At 35.0% G+C, this 20,744-nt stretch overlaps 2 protein-coding genes across 2 annotated transcripts in view; one reads left to right on the top strand and one right to left on the bottom strand.

Moving 5' to 3' along the window:
- The first annotated feature begins 1,310 nt into the window (after positions 1 to 1,310).
- The window catches only part of Cdk5alpha (Cdk5 activator-like protein), a 25,271-nt gene continuing 5,837 nt past the window's right edge, over positions 1,311 to 20,744 (top strand). Inside the window, exon 1 of the mRNA XM_089097136.1 lies at positions 1,311 to 2,062. Within this exon, the coding sequence (XP_088953262.1) occupies positions 1,388 to 2,062 (675 nt within the window). The 5' untranslated portion in view covers positions 1,311 to 1,387. The remainder of the gene's footprint in view (positions 2,063 to 20,744) is intronic.
- LOC148956170 (uncharacterized) overlaps positions 11,531 to 20,744 on the bottom strand; it is a 263,724-nt gene continuing 254,510 nt past the window's right edge. The window contains exon 8 of the mRNA XM_089096650.1: positions 11,531 to 11,547. The gene's annotated coding sequence lies outside the window, so the exon portion shown is untranslated. The remainder of the gene's footprint in view (positions 11,548 to 20,744) is intronic.

The following is a 20,744-nucleotide window of genomic DNA, read 5'->3' as shown; positions in this document are numbered from 1 at the left end:
AGGGAATTTTCCACGGCGTGAACTTTTGAGGGGAATTTTTAAATGGGGGGATTATCCGGAATTCCTATTCGGAATTATTTTTATATGTCTTGCTTTCTCTGCCTATGGCCATATCCAGGGGGATAGGGGTTTTGAACCTCCCCCCCCCAAAAAATATTTTCACGACTCGTAAAAACTTAACCAAATGAATTTGGTTAAGTCATTTAAACATTTGCCTCATAATTACTTGGACTATCTGTCTTGGCTTTACTCTGTCTACAATTAGCCATATCTTGATGCAACCTATGCAACCTACTGGAAAATACTGGATAACTTCAATATTAAGTTTTTTCAAGCCCCCCCCCCTCCGGAAAAATCCTTTTGTAACCATCAACGCCCCTCCCCCCCCCCACCAAAAAACTATCCTGGATAGGGCGCTGTCTCAGCCGTTTCAATTTAGCGCGTGGAGATGTTAAGGGTAATTGTCCGTGGCAAATTTTCACCGGGATTGATTTGTCCAGAGGATATATATCCGAAGGGAGGGGATTTGTCCGTGGAGGTGGAGTCAGATATCTTGGCATTATTTAAAAAAAACGGCCAGAAATAAAAAAAGGTTTTTCAACTGAAAGCAAAAAGCGACATTAAATATTAAAACGAACAGAAACTATTACGTATGTAAAGGGTGTTGCTTTCACCTCAACACCTCACTCGTTACGCTAAAGCTTCAATTTTGTCCAAATTCTTTAAGAACGACTCCTGAAACACAAGAGTCGTTTAATTTAAAAAATAAGGAGCTTTTTTAAAAGTACTAAACAACTTTAGCGTAAATTACGAGGTGTTGAAGAGGAGTGAACACCCCCATATACTTAATAATTTCTGTTCGTTTTGAGTTTTAATGACGCTCCTTATTTTCAATTGGAAAAACTTGTTTTTTATTATCTTATTTAATAAATTAAAAGGGAAATCCCAAGTTATTGCTATAGAGAAATTTCAATGACATTTAATTTCTTTTCTGGAAACTTGTGTTTAGCTCAAGCTACATTAGATATAAATCATACCTAATGACGATACTCTTCATTTTAAATTTCGAACTAGGTTTACCTTGGGAACCATCGTCTCTGAGATTCAGTAAATTTCAATTAAGCCCCCACAAATTGTCCTTCCTTGAGAGCATTGATCGTCCGTTAAAGCACGTGTTACTTCTTTAAAAAACATGCGCGCTATAACTATTGATTCCCAGATTGGAACCAATAGGAAATATTTGGAGATAGAGCTACTTCCAAAAGAGTGAAAACCTCTTTCGAATGGTGACCTCTGTCAGGCAATAGTCATCAGTGAATGTTGGAATTTCTGGTCTGTTTTGATTCAAGATTAATCTGTCAATCTGGATTTATTTAGTGGTGACAAGATGGGGACTGTACTTAGTTTCAATCCAAAAGACTGTTCAGAAAAAGATGTGACAGTTTTAAATAATCACTTAATTGAACTGAATTTGAACAATAATAATAAGCCAAGGGTTCGATCTGTGACTGAAGAAAATCTTTATAATTCAAATTTTGATAAGAAGATATATGATAATCGATTCAAGAAGTCATCTTTTTTTATCAATACACTCAGTTGGAAAAAGCTTTCTAATGCCAGTAAGAAAAAATTTGAGAATAATGTCCAAAAACAAACTAATAATAATCTATCGAAGAAAATTCCGATACCCGTCACTATCAAGCCTACCTTGAACACTGTTTTCCAAGTACAAGAACCATATAAAAGGTCGAAGACAGTGACCTGCTTAGTGCAGCAAAATGGCAAAAGCGTAGCACTGGATAGAGCGGTTCAAGCTAATATTCGACCATCGAGCGTTGACCTATCGAAATCTGCTACGAGGCCAACCATATCTTTAGTGTCACCAGCTACTTCGGATGTGCAAGCTCGGCGAACAGTGATCCAGGCTTCCACCTCCGAACTATTAAGATGTTTGGGTCTGTTTCTGTTTAAGAAATGCAAGCGACTTACAGACTTTCAAGTTGGAGACGCCGTGATGTGGCTCCGAGCTGTTGATAGAAGCTTGCTCCTGCAAGGGTGGCAGGTAACATTAGTATATTAATGAGATTAGGACTATTTCTTAGATTGAGACATTTCTTTAGGAGTTTACCTAGTAAAAATACCCATTTATATACCTTTTTTAAAGGAACGTATTTGGGATAGGGCCAGTTCGTAAACTTGTGTTAAATGGGCTCCTTCTTTTCTTGTGTGAAACTTCTTTACTCTATTTCTTTGGTGTAAAAAAAATATTTTCATGCAGTGTTATCATCTATCGTAAGCAGAATTCTTGTTTCTTAGTTCAATCCCAAACCGGCCTACCCAACCCCAAAATAGAAAAAGACTTCTCTGATATATCTTCTTCCCAACTGCTCTTTTTAAAATAAAACCATCAATAATAAATCTTAGCACTATTTTAAAATAATTTCTGCATAATTCTAAACATTCACTTAACCAACTTGGTTAAGTCAAGCTCTTAAATAAGTGTCTTAAATAAGTGCTAACCGTTTATTTCGTATGGCCCTCGTGGCTCTTTCGGATAAATGCATAACCACAGGGCATTCTGGGTCAGGTGCTGGGAAGCTCATATTATAGTTTTTCAATAATTTTAAATCGACTGGATATCACAGAATTTTCAGGTTTTGTGCTGCTCAGTTTTGTGCCACAAAATGGCAGAAAACGCCAGTTTTCTATGCCAGAATCTTTTCTCCTATTTCAAAAAAGGGCGGGAACTTTTATTTTCGTTCAAGTGAGCCATTTTTTGATTTTGTAGGACTGTTATTTTGATAAAATCACCCCTAAAAAAAGAAGAAAACAACAAAGAAACCAACACACATGTGTGATCTTTCTCCTCAGAGAAAATGCCAAATTCCACATTTTTGTAAGTATGTTCTAAAAAACCGCGAGATAGGGTTCTCTGATGTTCTGAACTTCATGGTGTTATTTTCATCAAGATCACTTAATCTTTAAGGATGTTTCCCCCCTGCTTTAAAAGTGAAGCAAGTTTTCACATACTCGTATCTTTTGTTGGGTAGCTTTAAGTTTAATGATTTTTACATACTCAAAATCACAATTAAAACCTAACTCTTATGATTTATTAAATGAAAAAACAAGTTTGTTTTCAACTGAAAGTAAAGAACAAAATTAAAACTCAAAACGAACAGAAATTATTTCGTATAGTAAGGGTTGCCCCTTCCACCTTGCTCTTCATGCTAAAGTTCTTAGAATTTTTTAATAATGATTTTTATTCTAGTTAAACGTCACTTGTGTTTCAAGAGTCCTTCTTAAAAGATTGGGACAGTCAAACCTTAGCGTAAAGTGCACGGTATCGGGGAGGGGCCAATCCCTTCACATACGGAATAATTTCTGTTCGTATAGAGTTTTAATGTTTCTCCTTACTTTCAGTTGAAAAGTTTTCTTTTCTATTTAGTTTCAGATCATTTTCAAACAATCCCCATAAATCTTGCTCCCACCCATTCAGCAAAAATTACCTCCTCTGACAGAAAACTCCTCAGTAGAAAGTTCCCCTCGTAAAACACCCCAGACCCCGTAAAACTCCCTCATGACTATTTCATCCTCGCTGAAATTTCCCCCCGAAAAATTCCTCCCGGACGATTCCGCCTGAAAAATTCTCCTTAGCACACTTTCATTTTAAAAAGACTAATTTCTAATTGTTTTTCCAATCATTTCAGAAATCCATCCTTTCGTAGAAATTTTTTAACAGAGAAGCTCCCCCCCCCTATTGTGACGTTGTTTCCATGGAAGATTTCCCCGTGGAGAATTTCATCCGGCAAATTCCCCCATTGAAAAGTGCCTCTGAAAATATCCCCTGGACAATTTCCATGGAAGACAAATAAAAAGAATTTCAAATATGGAATCCGTCAAATCCCCTCAGTGTAAGATTTTCTCTGGAAATTTCACCCTCTGAAACTTCCCTCTCCGCGGAAAATTTTCCCCATGAAAACCCACCCAGTCGGAAAATTCCCCCATGCGAGAAATGTCTGTATACTTCCCAATAACACATGATATACGTAAATATTGGACAAATTTCATAACTTACAGCCCTTCATCCAGGGGTTTGGGCGTCATGTTATCCCCAAATGCCAAGTTATTGGATTTTTCTACTATGATGAACAAAATGGCTATCTCAAAATTTTGATCGGACGACTTTGGGTAAAAAATTGGTATGAGAGACGGATAATTGTCCTCCATTCTTTTTGGTCACTTAAAAAGGGCACTAGAATTTTTAATTTCTGTTCGAATGCGTCCTCTTTCTGTCTTCTAGAACCATTTGTTCGATATAATCAAACCTGGAAAAAAAATACACACATCCGTGATCCTTCTTCCGGCAAAAACTACAAAATTCCACATTTTTGCTGACGGGAGATTGAAACCTCTTAAGTAGGGTTCTCTTATACGCTGAATCCGATGGTTCAATTTTTTTTTTATTAAAATTCTTTGACTTTTTGAAAGGTTACCCCTTTTAGAAAATCAAACAATTTTTTCAGACTCGTAGCTTTTGATAGGTAACACTAAACTTAATGTATCATATATTTGGAATCAACATAAAAAACCCAGTTATTTTGATGCAGCCTATCATAGACAGCGCGCTAGTGCTGCCTAAGTAAAGAACGATGTGGGCACAATGTGTTTTTTTCTCCACACCCGGGCACTTCGTATCGAAGGAATCGTCGTAGAAACTTGGAAAAGGGCTCATTCGATTGGAAATTGGAGTGGCTAGTGTCCTTTCTAATAGTCGAAAGTGATTGGAGGGAAACTAGCCACCCCCCCCCCACGTCCATCATTCCCCCAAACACATCCAATCAAAATTTTGAGACAGCCATTTTGTTCAGCGTAGTTGAGATAGAAAATATGTTTTTGAGGGGGACACTCCCCCACAACCCTCAGGGCAAGGGTTTTAAGTTATGCTGTGGGGTATATAAGGTTTTTATAGAAGGCTTTGTCGTAGAAACTTCAAAAAAGGCTCATTCGATTGGAAATTCAAAGGGCTAGTACCCTTTTTAATAGTCAAAAGTGATTGGAGGGCACCTAGCCCCCCCACGCCCATCATTCCCCCAAACACATCCAATCAAAATTTTGAGATAGCCATTTTGTTCAGCGTAGTTGATTTTCAGATAGAAAATATGTTTTTGGGGAGGAAACTCCCCCACAACCCCCAGGGCAAGGGTTTTAAGTTATGCTGTGGGGGCATATAAGGTTTTTATAGAAGGCGTTGTCGTAGAAACTTCAAAATAGGCTCATTCGATTAGAAATTTAAAGGGCTAGTACCCTTTTTAATAGTCAAAAGTGATTGGAGGGAAACTAGCCCCCCCCCCACGCCCATCAGTCCCCAAACACATCCAATCAAAATTCTGAGATTGCCATTTTGTTCATCGTAGTTGATTTCCTGTTAGAAAATATATTGTTGATGAGGAACCTCCCCCACAACCCTCAGGGCAAGGGTTTTAAGGTATGCCCTGGGGATATATAAGGTTTTTATTGAAAGCTTTGTCGTAGAAACTCCAAAAGGGCTCATTCAATTGAAAATTCAAAGGGCTAGTGCCGTTTTTAATAAAAAAGTGATTGGTCAAAAGTGATTGGAGGGCAAATAGCCCCCCCCCCCACACCCATCAATCCCCCAAACACATCCCATCAAAAGTTTTAGATAGCCATTCTATTCAACGTAAATGAAAGTTTTGGAAATTAGGTCTTTAAGGATGACAACACCTCCCCCCACAGCTCTTAGGGCAAGGGTTTTAAGTTATGCCCTGGGGACATATACTGTTTTTATTGAAAGCGTTGTCGTAGAAACTTCAAAAGGGCTTATTCAATTGGAAATTGAAAGGGCTAGTTCCCTTTGTCATAGTTGAAAGTGATTGGATAGCGACTAATGCCCCTCTCACGCCCACCATTTTCCCAAACACATCGAATTAAAATTTATAGATATCCAATTTGTTCAACGTAGTTGAAAGTTCTGGAAATTAGGTCTTTTAGGATTATAACCCCCTCAGAGCCCTCAGTGCAAGGGTTGTAAGTTATGCCCTGGGGCATATAAAGATTTTATTGAAAGCGTTGTCGTAGAAACTTCAAAAGGGCTCATTCAATTGGAAATTGAAAGGGCTAGTGCCTTTTTCTAATAGTTGAAATTGACTGGATAGCGACTAACGCCCCTCTCACGCCCACCATTTTCCAAAATACATCCAATCAAAATTTTGAAATATTCATTTTGTTCAACGTAGTTGAACATTCTGGAAATTGGGTCTTTTGGGATGATAAACCCCTCATAACCCACAGTGCAAAGGCTGTAACTTATGCTCTGGGGGCACAATTGCTTTATATTGAAAGCTGTTGTATAAATAAAAAAAGAATGTGTATTGTCAGTTTAATATACATATACTGATATTTAGTAATCAAAATGTTAGTATTATTTGATTTATTAAAGTTATAAAAGTAAAAAAAAATATTTTTTTCAGTAAAGTGCAAATTATATTCTGGCCTTGGGAAGGCATAGGGGTTTTGAGCCCAATTTATGTTAATTTCTGCTCGTTTTGAGTTTGACTCAGTTATTTATTGTAATTTCTGTTCGTTTTGGGTTTCATTTATTTATCGATGCTGATTTTTGGTAGTTTCACGCTTGGTAGATTATTTGATTTTATTTTTGCTCATTCTTTGTTTAATGGAGTTCTTTACTTATCTTTGAAAAACTTATTTTTCGGATAAAGTTTTTTTAATTAATTCATTAATCAAAATCTAGTTCTTTTGATGCATCCTATCCATTGATATTAAAACTCAATTTTTTAGAGTTTTGTTTACTTTTGAGCCGAGTTGCTCATTAGTTACAGTTCATTACTGCCAAATGTTTGATATACTGTCATCGAATTCCATTCTTTAGATTTTTATTAACTTTTAGTCTGTGGAATTCCTTACTTAAAATTTGTTACCATGAAATATCTGATCATCGCTAGGAACGCTCAAGCATTTGGTTGGCGTGACGCTTATTACCTGCCGATGCAGAAGACTAATAAAGTCATTACTGTGTTCTGCCTGATTAAATGACATAGTTTAAAACAGCCCTGTGAGCCTGTACAAGAAAGTAGAGGCTACTGTCCCTCCCTTCGTCGCTACAATTTTCAACAAAATCCTTGTCGTTTTTGTTTGCAGTAAGGGGAAGATATTTTGGGGCAAAATCTCGCTTGAAATATCGTAAATTTTGGAATTTTTTCCTTTCTATGATTTGCAAATTTTAACTATTTTAGACTTAACCATCCCTCTCAACCCAAAAGAAATTCAATTCTTTTCTCAGTTACCTAATTCCCCATGAATGTATAATGACCTGATTACATGTCTTTGTTAAGCCCCTACAGTATTAACCTATTTAAGAAACAGAAAACAAATTTATCTTTATTCCGAAAATGGCAACCTTGGTTGCGTGTGCAAACAATCACTTTATGGCGTGGAAAAGCCAATGTCGTGATGCACACTGGTTCATTGATAATTCAAGTGAAAAAAAAAAAAAAACTAAAATCCAATACGCAGTAATATTGCCACGTTTTCAATCATTGGCTTGCAAACTATTGTTTTAAAACCATAAAAAGACCTAAAACTACAAGCAAATGTTAATTTAGTATATAGGAGTGTCAAATTGTTTGAACATATAAAACTTTCCGTGTCTGATTTCTTCATAAAAAAGAAAATGTTCAGAAAATTTCCTTTAAAATTTGTGGGCGTTCCACGGTTTTTAAACTCGAAGAAAAAATGTGTTGGCACTAGAATAAAATGGGTTTGTTCAGCCTTCTACATTTAGTTAAACTGAATTTATGTGTATACAATTTAATATTTTTTGTTTAAACCAAATTTAGCACAAGTACCCAAAAAAGTTATGTTTTTGATCATAGCTCTTTGAGTTAGAGTTTTTTCTTAAAGCATTCAAATGAAAAAGTGAAAAAAGGGCAAAGGTTGAGGAATGCGGTAGACCCCTTTTAGGCAGTGTCGTCTTGCCTCGGGAGGACACCCCCCCGCTTTTGTAATCAATGCCATTTTTCACAAAAACAAAAGCCCAAATTTATTTTAGCTGCCGAGCAGTTTGTTTGCAACCCATTTAACACATAAACAACCAAAAGAATCAAATTGGCTGTGTACTACAACTGAAAAACATTCTAGAAGTCTTAGAAAAGGAAGGAACAAGCAGAGTGGTGCACATATTTTAAAGATATGATTATGCAAGGAGTATGTCTGGTATTCAACCGGGTATCCAGGAACACATATGAGCCGAACTGGGAAGACTAACTTCAATACATGACTCATAGAGAGAATATCATTGTGGGATACAACTCCAGCATTTTAATGGGGGAGGGAGAGGGGTCCATATCTGGATAGTCAAGGGGCATGTAACATACAATAATTTTTTCTCCACATGATTGGGGGGCAACTGCCTTCCCTCCTTGCCCCCCCACCAACGACGCTCCTGTCTAAACAGTCTGAAAATACCACTTTTCAAGCTTGAGAATCTGTTAGCGACAAGATGGACGTCCAACTGAAAAACTTTGACTGCGTTGTGGACCAGCTTTGACATTATTGTTGAATTTCTTAAAAAATTAATAGAACAGAACGAGAACAAGGTAATAAAAGCAAGTTTTAACTTCTGCATTGCTACATCACCTACTTTGATTTTATTCTTATGCTTATGTTCATATGCCAAATCTTGTTAAGATAAAAGTTCTTACAGAAAACCTTAAGACTGAGCAACTTGATCTAGTGATTGCAAACACAAAATTCAGGGCGACACGCGACATCTTGTATGCTTTCGTCCAAGGAAAACTTCAGATTGAGGTGCTTGATCTTGTGATTGTAAACGTAAAATCACAGGGCGATACGCAACATCTTGTATGCTCTTTTCAAAGACTGATCAAATACAAAGCGATATCGAGGCACCAAAAGCAGCAGTGGAAAAAAGTTGGACTACTCCTTTTTTGCATTACTCCTTATGTATATTTCCTCTTGCATTACTCCTTTCTCCACTAGATCATCAACTAGTTGTACGTATGCTTCTTACGAGAAACTAAACTAAGGAGCTATTCTTCTTCATGCTAAGCAATTCTTTAGGCTGAACTATGCTCTCAAGTTTTGTATTTCAAACGGACATTATGCTAATTCCTGGTAAAAAAAAAATGAGTTGGTAAAAATCATCAGTCTGCAAAAACTTTTTGGAGACTGAAAAAAAAAAATTTTTTTTTCACTGAAAGAAAGGAGCAACATTAGAACATAAAATGAACAGAAATTTTACATATATGAGGGGTTGTTGCCCCCCTCAATACCTCGCTCTTTACGCTAAAGGTTGACTTTTTGTTCCAATTATTTAAGAATGACTCCTGAAACACATGAACTGCTTATTTAGCATAATAACCTTTTTTAAATATTCTAAAAAAAAACTTTAGTGTAAAGACCAAGTTATTGAGGAAGGATTTACTTCCCTCATGTACATCAACATTTCTGTTCGTTTTAAGTTTTAATGTTACTTCTTACTTTCAGTTGAAAAAGCTTTGTTTTATATAATTTATGATGTTTTTTAAATAGTCCTATGGAGGCTTCCCCTCCATGAAAAATTCCCTTCCTCCAAAAACAATTCTTCCATGGAAAGATCCCCCCACGTAGCACCCCCCTCCCCCCTCCGAAAAATTTCCTTATACTTCCCAATATCCAACGTTATATATAAACAATGGGCAAAATTATTAGCTTGCAGCCCTTCGCCCTGGGACCGTGGAGGGTCAAGTCATCCTCGAAGACATAGTTATCAGATCATAGACTATAGTGAACAAGATGGCTATTGGTTTGACGGGTAGGATCACTGGTTCGATACGACTACCCCTGGTGAAAAAAAAACAAAAACAAACAACTAAACACGAATCCCTGATCGTTCTACTTGCAAAAAATGCAAAATTCCACATTTTTGTTTTTAGGAGCTTGAAACCTCTACAGCAAGGTTCTCTGATATGCTGAATCTGATTGTGTGATTTTCTTTAACCAAAGCTTGTAGGGCAAGTTTCAAGCTTTCCAAAAAAATCTAGGGCTAACCAGCAACATCCTCAAATTTTATATTCCTTGAATTAGGATTGCATAAGTTTTTAGAAATTTCTGAAATCTAGCTACCAGTAATTTTTTTTTTTTACCAATAGTTTCGGGTGAAATATCCCCAAAGGTAAGTGTTTGAAAAATCTTGTTTGGTGTTTTAAAACTGTATATTTAAGTATTTAAAATCCATAATATGCTTATATCAAAATATCAACAGCGTAATTACACAGCATTGGATAACTAAAACTACTCCCAATTTGGGACGTTGGGCGTTTCAGTACCACAGATTGTCTTGTGGATCTGGAACCGATGGGATATTTCAGTTTGTAGATTCCTCCCTAATGATCCTACTTTGTTAAAGAAACTGTAACGATACTATACAAACTAACTTGACGAGGAAGAAATTGATATGGTCATAATTCCCCCTGATGTGGGAGTAGTCAGGGACGAAGAAGAAGGGGACGAAGACAACACAGACTCTTCGAATGATCTTAATATTGGTGTTCAGGGACGATAGAGCTTGATATCATTCGTATTTCTGTAGCAGACGATGTATCAGGAGATAATCCATCTGCCTTTTTTCCGCATTTACTTTGGTTGCTGATGATTTTCATGATGTTTCTCTAAGCCGACGTAAGAAAACAGCCGACGTAACATTATCGCAAGGACGGTCGTCAAATAAAACAACACAAAAACAAAAAACAAGAAAAAAAAACCAAGGGATCCACTAAAATGGGAAAAGATAGCATAGTCTGGATATCTTCAATAAGACTGGGAGACAAGGTCTGTCACATAATAAGCATACCCCAATTCGATGTTTTTTGTCAGTTTTAGGACAAAACTGTTTGGGCTATGATCATATGGGAAACAACACGTTACGCCTATGAGAATGGTGAGATCAAAATCACATTGAGCTTTGAAGAACTTTAAAATTTTTAGGGAATTGTGCTACAGTCAGGATATCATTGCTTTACCTGTTAAAGAATGTACTCGTCACTGTCAGACGATATAGTAATTATACTTCGCAAACAATGAGGAGCTCTAGGACATCAACAAAATAGGTAAGGTGAAATCACTTCTTGTTAACATGGATTTTAAACTTCGGCAATATGGGACGTCTTGTCCAAAACTTTCAATGGACGAACAAATGATACCTCCCTTTGGTCATCACACCTGTAAAATGTGATAAATCTGTAAAATTTGAATACAAAGCATGGGTACTAGATTTTTCTAATGGATAACCCTACAAATTGATTTGTACTATGAGAAGAGTGAATAACAGTTGTCAATACGCCTAGGTCCATATATGGTCACATGCCTACTATCTGTTGTTGAAAAAGCAGCCCATCACGAGGTCTCCTTCAATGAATTCATCACAAGGCACGATCTTCACACACAGCCTCACTCGCACAGATTTCGTGCAACACTCACTGGGCATAAAAATCACTTGAAGGGACGTTGTCTCTAAAAAAAAAAGGTTATTGAAAAGAAGGGTTGTTGTTATTATGACTAGAGGTCAGATGGAGTGGTTTTGGTCAGATTGACTGCTTCGCCAAGGAAAAACGTGGCTTCGTTTACCAGGACGAAATCTACGGTCCAGGTTATGATGGAAGCTCAGGATCACCGCTGATCAGCAAAGTAGGAGCGATGCCAAGTATGCAGAAAAAATGCATGACTAGAGTGCAGAGAGTGTCAGACTTCACTTGCTAATGTGTTACAAGCAATTCCAGGCCTAACTTTAATTTATCTTTCATGCTAACTCTTATTAAACATGAAAAAAAATGTGTATCCAGATACGTCCTTCAGTTCCATGGATAAAATTAACGCCAAATTTTCCCATATGGGAACAGAGCAGCAGGGTTGCACCGTTGGTGTTGAAAAAATTTAACATCACAAAGTTTTAAGTTAAAACCCTATTTAACTTCACTACAGAAACCCTCGCAAGATATTACTGGTGATTGGTCCTGGGCATTAATGGGTTAAGATCATTTGATGTTTTGGGGGTGTTTCTCCCCTTATTCAAAAACTTGGCAAATTTTCTCAGGCTCGTAAATTTTGATAGGTAACCAAAAACTTGAAGAATTTTATATATTTTGAATAAGTATCAAAATTCGATTCTTTTGAGTCTTCTATTGTTATCACTGCTCTGTTTCTTGAGTTCCGGTAACTATTGAGCCGCATCACTTCTTGCTTAGAGTTTGCTACCACGAACTGTTTGGTTATACTGATAGTTTAAGCATCCTAAATGAAAAGGTTAGCAAAATTAATAAACTTTTAGAGATTTTACGAGTTGAAAGTGCAAGAATACCTCTAAAAATTAAATGTTAAGAAGACTAAGTCGCTAAAGCTAGGAATAAGTTAAAGTGGAAAGGTGATGTTGGGCAACGAGAAGATTGACTAAGTGGGAAGCTTCACATATCTAGGTAGTATTATTAGAAAAGACGGTGGATGCAGTGAAGGTGATAAAAATAAAACAGAGTGTTATTTCACAGTTAACCAAAAATTTGAAAGAATAGGAAAATAATTCTGCAAACCAAGATTAGAATTTTGGAAGCGACAGTGAAGAGAGTGGTCAAGTATGGCTCTCAAGCGTGGGTGCTCCAGAAACAGTGGAGGATTTTCTTGATGTTTACCAAAGAAATTGCATATGGATTGCTTTGGGTACCCGACTGACCGTATCTCGAAGAATAAGCTCTGCGAAAAATATGGTTCAATTCCGCTGTCAAGAGCTATAATGAGAGAAAGGTTAAAATGGTTAGGACACGTTGTGTGGATGAAGCATCGCATACTGCCAAGGACTTTCTTTGTTGGCCAACTGTCCATGGTCAAACAAAAATAGGTCGTCCTCAAATGGGGTTGAAGGTGTCGTAAGGAAAGATTAAGGGAAATTGGTGCTTCCTGCGAGAGTGTAAAAAGAGAGGCTCTAAATAGATCGGGATGGAGTTGGAGCATGCGTAGCTGTGTTGACCTCAGAAGGTTTGGTGCTGCATTGAGTTGTTAGCAGTATTAGTAGTAGTAGTAGTAAAGATATAAGTAGACAAACGACATAAAATGGAATAATTTTGAATTCGCTCGGAATACTTGAATATAATTTATACCACTGAAAAGGGCGTAAAAATTTGGTTTAGATCATGTTCCTTATATTTCCATTACCCTCATCCTTCAGCTCTTCTGTTTTTTGGTGAAATGCCATATATGCTAATCATTCTTGATTTGGGCTTCCATAGTATTGCTATAAACGAGCTCTGTGGAGTGAACACTTCGAGAAAAAAAATAAAGGATTTGAGGCGCCATGACACCATGACAAAGTTGTAAAGATACAAGATATAAGTATTTCACTTATAGATATAAGTATTTCACTAATAGATATAAGTAAAAACGCTTGAAACGAATTTTCTCAGAAACAATTGAAGCATTGAAAAATTTCCATATGCTGAACTCGCCGTTGTATAGTTTGTTTTAAATCAATTTGAAGGAAATTCCTTGTGTATAGGCTTTACAATTCGGAGTATATATTCAACCATTACGGGAGGCGGGCTGATGGTAAAGTTTATTGGCACGCCTTAAGAAATTATATTAATAAGTATTTAGAATGTTTTAAAGTAGTTTTTAGAATGTTATAGCGTTTGCTTCTGGAGAGTGTGAATGTAGCACTAATACCCTGGAAATTTCCCAATCTCCAGCACATTTTAAGATTAGTTTCAATCATAGTTGAAACATTTTCTAACAACATGAGAAATTAGAGCTTGTATTAGCTATTAGTAAAGTCTCGCCCATATTGTACCCATAGCAACAACCGAAAAATAAAACTATTTTTACAAAAACATCTGAATCTAGGCTAATACTATTTAAAAAGATTAGTTTCTCTGGTGGAAGTAAAGAGATGAAACTTAAAACGAGCAAAAATCATTACTTTGCAGTTTAGGCTATAAAACATGTATCTGCAATACTGGTCCAAATAAGCCGACTCGTAATACTTCCCTAAATTTATAGAATTTTGAAAAACTAGCGCTTTATGGAATTAATTAAAAAAAACTTTCCAAAAAATAAGTTTTTCAAATAAAATTAAAGGTCATTTTAAACTTAAGCTCAGGAGATACAATTACCTGTTAAAATTCAAACTCAAAACGACCAGAAATTACTATTAAAGAATAAATGAAATCCAAAACGAACAGAAATTAAATAAACAATCATAGCAAAAAAAATGCAACAAGTAAATAAAAGTTCAAATAGGGATAAAATCCTTTTAATAGACAGTGATGATGATAACAGTTATAGAAAATCACAAAAATACAAGATATTTCGGTCACATATGCAGTGACCGTCATAAGTAGTAAAACTAAAATAAAACAATTTAAAACAAAAGTTTATATACTAAATCAAATAACACTACATATTGTTTAAATCTCTAATTCTTTTCAATGCAAAGGCGGAAGCTATTCTCTTTGACCTTCTTGTATTCGGTTCATTAGCGTTCAATGATAGAACATTTGGACAAAGGTCAACTACATTGGGTGAATTGAACTTTACTCTTTCAGATTTTGATAAATTATCATAGATAGAGTTCAGCCCATATTCACCTGAATACCGATTCAAAGCAATATTCTTGAATAAGATTTTCTTTATTTCCAGAATTTCACGAAAATTTTGCTTTAAACCCCGATCCCTAGAAATCAAAGAGACATTGTCGAACAAAATAAAATGGTCTTGAAAATTAAAAATATGTTCTGAAAGGGCTGAAGTGAAATCTTCAGACTTAGAATCTTGATTTAAAGCCGAAGAAATAGCATCTTTATGTTGTAATAATCTCAGTTCCAAACTCTGGTTAGTACGTACCATGTATGAGCTTCAACAAGTACGTGGGATCTGATAAACCCCACTTTGTTGCCCCCATCAAGTTAGATCATTCCCAGAATTTGGAAATCTACCCAAAGTACTATTATTCTTTGAAGCTACCCTTAGACCATTGCTTTATAAAATTCTCTTAATTTTTTCACTTAGCCCGGGTACATATGGTAAGGAACAAAAAACATCCTTCTCCTGAGTTGTTTCCAAAACTACTTTAGAAGTCTCCTGAAATGCCTTTCTTCTTCTTGAAACAGTTTGTTTAAATAGCAATTCTGGATACACGTTGCTTACTAGTATTTTCTATAGAAAAGATAGCTAATTCTCAAAAAAATTTGGAAAGCAAATACCAAAGACCCGATGAGTGATAGAAATGATCAAACCAATTTTTACTTGGCGAGCGTGACCGGAACTGTAAGACAAAAATCTATTGTTATTTGTCGGTTTTCTGTAAATTTTAAAATCCAGATTATTTTGATTTTTCAAAAGAAGAACATCAAGGAAAGGAAGTTTCCCATTCTCTTCCAATTCAACGGTAAACTTTAAATCCTCTCCCAAACAATTTAGATGTTCCAAAAATCCTTTTAATTCCTCCTCCCCATAATCCCATACTTAAATAATGTCATCCATATAGCGGCCCCAGAAAATAAGTTGTAAAAAATATGAATCTAACACAATTGTTTCAATATTCTCCACAAAAATATTAGCCAATAAAGGGAATAAAGGGGCTCCCATAGGTAACCATTTATTTGTTCGAAATACTCCCCTCGAAATTGAAAAAAATAAGAGAACTTATTACACAACCTCACTAAATACATAATTACAGAAACTTCCAAATCTGTTTTGCCACTAATCAAATCCAAATTTCTTAAGAGCTTTCCTTCTAGAAGAGTTTCGGCTGCTTCTACATCAATATTTGTGTACATTGATACAATGTCGAAGCTTGAAAGCAAAGAATTCGAAGAAATTTGAAAAAGGATGGTTCAATTACCATTACAAAAGCAGATAAGAGTAACACTTTAGTTGTGATGAATACTGAGGACTACGAATCAAAATTAAGAAGTTTACTAGAGGATGAAAAAACATACAAGAAACTATCGTATAATCCACCAAACTCTTTTACAAAAATTAAATACAAAAAACAAGTTTTTTAAACTGAAAGTAAGGAGCGACAATAAAACTTAAAACGAACAGAAATTATTCCGTGTATGAAAGGGACTGTCCCCGCCTCAACTCCTCGCTCTTTACGCTAAAGTTTTTTATTGTTTTAAAAAGTAGAGTTATGACAAAGAGTCAAACTTTAGCCTTAACTGCGAGGCGTTGAGGAGGGGACAGCCCCTTTCATATACGGAATAATTTCTGTTCGTTTTAAGTTTTATTGTCGCTCCTTACTTTCAGTTTAAAAAACTTGTTTTTTGTATTTAATTTTTGAACGTTTTTGAATAAATGCAGGTTTTGATCTTGGCTCACCGTACATGAATAATCAAAACAAAATTTTCATATCAATTTACTTTTATTTAGTTAAATGGCTTTCTCGAAACTTGTTTAATTATATTTAAGAACGTTTTTATTAGTAATAAATATACGTAACTTACGAATTAACTTACGTAACGAACTTCTATATTCATATATTTTTAATTTGTTTATTAGGGGGTTCGCCCCCAGTCAATACCTTGCTCTTTAAGCGAAAGTTCGAATTGTGTTCCAATTCTTTAAAAATGACCGCTTAATCACAAAGGCCGTTAATTAGAATAAATAGCTCTTATGAAAGTACTAAAAAATCTTTGGCTTAAAGAATGAGGTATTGACTACGGGGTGAACCCAATCATATATGTAATATTTTCTGTTCGTTTGAAGTTTCGATGTTGCTGCTATTGCAGTTGAAATAGTTGTTTTTTTATATTAAATTTCTGATCTTGCTTTAAATAATGCTGGGAAGTCCGGCGTCCCCTTCATAGCAATGTCCCTTCCCCCATGACCACTTCATGGCCAGATCCTACCACCTACCTCCCGACCCCCCCCTCCACACTACCAGGAAAAATCTCCCCTGAAAACGTCTGTATACTTCCAAATAACCAATACTATATGTTAACATTGGGTAAAGTTCATAACTTTCAGCCCTCCCCCGGGAATTTCGGGGATTAAGTCATCCTAAAAGACATAGCCTTATTATATTTTCGAACATACTGAACAAAACGGCTATCTCAAAATTTTGATCAGGTGACTTTGGGAAAAAAATGAGCGTGGGAGGGGGCCTAGTTGCGCTCCATTTTTTTTTGTCACTTAAAAAGGACACTATAACTTTTAATTTCCATTCCAGTGAGCCTTCGCAGGATATTCTAGGACCACTGGGTCGATACGATCACCCCTGGGGAAAAAAACAACAAAAAAGAACAAATAAACACGCACCCGTGATCTTTTTTCTGGCAAAAAATGCAATATTTCACATTTTTGTAGATAAGAGCTTGAAACCTCTACAGTAGGGTTTTCTGATACGCTGAATATGATGGTGTGATTTTCATTAAGGTTCTATAGCTTTTAGGGGGTCTTTCCTCCTTTTTTCAAAAATCAGCCAAATTTTCTCAGGCGCCTAACTTTTGATGGGTACAATTAAACTTAATGAAACTTATATATTTGACATCAGCATTAAAATTTGATTCTTTTGATGTATCTATTTGTATCAAAATACCGTTTTCTAGAGTTTGGTTACCATTGAGCCGGGTCGCTCCTTACTTACAGTTCGTTACCACGAACTGTTTGATGCCTGCCACGCAGTTCCTTGTGCCCTAAATTATATGGACTTCCCAAAATTCATAAGCCTAACCTACCATTACGACCAATTGTGTCAAGTACAAGGTCAGCAACAAGTGTTTTGAGCAAGTGGTTAGTGTCAGTCTGCATACTACTTTTGTCTACACGAATTTCGTACATTTAGAATTCTTTGAATTTGGTTGAAAAACTGAACCAAGTAGATATATCTTCGAGTTTTTTACTTCCGAGCTTTGACATTGTGTCAATGTACACAAATTCTGATGTAGAAGCTGATGATACTCATCTAGAAAGAAAGCTGTTAAGAGGAAAGCTATTTAGTATATAAACTTTTGTTTTAAATTGTTTTATTTTAGTTTAACTACTGATGACGGTCACTGTATATGTGACCGAAATATCTGGTATTTTTTTTTGAATATCTATCACTGTTATCATCATCAGTGTCTATTAAAAGGATTTTATCCCTATTTGAACTTTTATTTACTTGTTGTATTTTTTTTGCTATGATTGTTTATTTAATTTTTGTTAGTTTTGGGTTTCATTTATTCTTTAATAGTAATTTCTGGTCGTTTTGAGTTTGAATTTTAAAAGGTATTTGTATCTACTGAGCTCAAGTTTAAAATGACCTTTACTTTTCTTGTAAAGACTTATTTTGTGGAAAGTTTTACTACTGATGACGGTCACTGTATGTGACCGAAATATCTGGTATTTTTGTGAATTTCTATCACTGTTATCATCATCACTGTCTATTAAAAGGATTTTATCCCTATTTGAACTTTTATTTATCGTCATGGAAAGGCAGTGTGGTCTCCGAAATTATATACAACAAGTAATAATATAAATGAATAAATAGATCTTAAAGCGAGTAATTCTTAGATTGAATAAGAAAATCAAGCTTAAAACGAAAACAAATATTTTGCTATTAAAGTATAAATGAAACTTAAAACGAACAGAAATTAAATAACAATCAATGTGAACAAACATACAATATATATTGCTGTAAATGACTAAATAAATCTTAAAACGAGTGAAACTTAAATTGAATACGCAAATCAAGATTGAATAGAATAAAAGAAACTACAAACAAGAGTTTTGGTATCACCTCACTGCAGAAGCCTAAAACCTACTGCGTCATTGGCGCTTTACTGAAAACAATTCTTTCATTAATTAAGATTTTAGGGAATAAATATCAACATATGTATATTAAATTGACAAAGCACATTTTTTTCAGTAAACTCATTTGAATTGTTTTTTCAGTAAAGTACAAATTATATTCTCGCTTTTAGAAGGCAAAGGGGTTTTGAACCCTACTCATATTAATTCTGCTTGTTTTGAGTTTGACTCTAATATTTATTTTAATATTTGTTTATTTTGGGTTTCATTTATTTATTAATACTGATTTGGGGTAGTTGTATGCTTGGTAGATTATATGATAGTCCGGACGCCGGGTGTTGAAAGTGTGAATCATACCACGACGGAATGGGGCTGCTACGAGAATTAGCCTACCCTCCACCCCCTAAATTGAACATGTGGATTCAAAAATACCAATGGGACTTGCTTGCGAGTGGTGGAACACTCTGAAACCTGACATTTTATTATATTTTGGTGTTCTATGCAAGAAAATGCATGTTCCACAAAGTTTGAGGTGAAGTTTTCCGCTCAAATAGAAGTGCCTAGAATCCATAGAATGTTTTCATAACAAACCAACACAATTAGTAAGATAAAATGGCAGAGTAAAAAAAATGGCAAAACTATATGAGTCTTGAACAGTCTTGGAAAGTATAAACAAAATCCAATTGAATGTTAGATATATAATGATATTAATTGTTGAAAGATCCATCAGTTCAAGATTTTTTTTTTTCACTGTAATTTTATTTTCATTTTCAATGCTGTAAGAAATGGAAAATAATAAATTTTTAATATACGAGTAATTCGTTTTCAGTGAAGCACCAATGACGCAGAAGGCTTTAGGTTTTTACAGTTAAAGAAGGGGGCAGTATCCAAATTTTTTTTGTAGTGAAACTATATTTGTCTTGACTAATCTTAAAAAGAACTAATAAATTAAACTGAATATTTGATGCATAATGATATTAATTGCTAGAAGCTCATCAGTTCAAAATTTTACTGTAATTTTAATATTTATTTTCAATATTAAGTACAAAAGAAAACATTTGTAATATATTTCGTTTTCAGTAAAGTGCCAATGACGCAGTAGGTTTTAGGCTTTTGCAGTGAGGTGGTACCAAAACTTTTGTTTGTAGTTTCTTTTATTCGATTCAAACTTGATTTGCATATTCAATTTAAGTTTCACTCGTTTTAAGATTTATTTATTCATTTACAGCAATATATATATATATTGTATGTTTGTTCGCATTGATTGTTATTTAATTTCTGTTCGTTTTAAGTTTAATTTATACTTTAATAGCAAAATATTTGTTTTCGTTTTAAGCTTGATTTTCTTTTTCAATCTAAGCATTACTCGCTTTAAGATCTATTTATTCATTTATATTATTACTTGTTGTATGTTTTTTGCTATGATTGTTTATTTAATTTCTGTTCGTTTTGGGTTTAATTTATTCTTTAATAGTAATTTATGGTCGTTTTGAGTTTTAATTTTAACAGGTAATTGTATATCCAGATCTTAAGTTTAAAATGACCTTTAATTTTATTTTAAAAATTTGTTTTTAGGACAGTTTTTTGTAATTAATTTTTGTTCGTTTTTGATTGCAAAATGTTTCATTTTTTTATGGCAGGGGGGGGGGGGATGCTTACTGTCCGATTATTCTTGGCTTTAAAAAACGGATCTAGAACTTTCAGTTTAAATCGAATGAGGCTTTTTTCAAAGTCTGTACGATTACCTATTTGATAAAAACCTTATATATGAACAATAGACAGCTTGCATAACTTGTGGACAGCGATTGACAACAATGAATGGATTAAAAAAATAGCTCAAATAAGGGGGTTTAGACCATTTCACTTGCTGACACAAAGGGATCACGACTGTTTGGAATAAACCTTAATAGGATTTTGTGTGCCAAAGCAATTTT

The sequence above is a fragment of the Artemia sp. Qi Xiang Cuo genome, chromosome 1 (assembly GCF_049724085.1).
Source record: "Artemia sp. Qi Xiang Cuo chromosome 1, ASM4972408v1, whole genome shotgun sequence".
Classification (NCBI taxonomy): domain Eukaryota; kingdom Metazoa; phylum Arthropoda; class Branchiopoda; order Anostraca; family Artemiidae; genus Artemia; species Artemia sp. Qi Xiang Cuo.
This window is presented reverse-complemented; position numbering and strand designations above follow the sequence as displayed.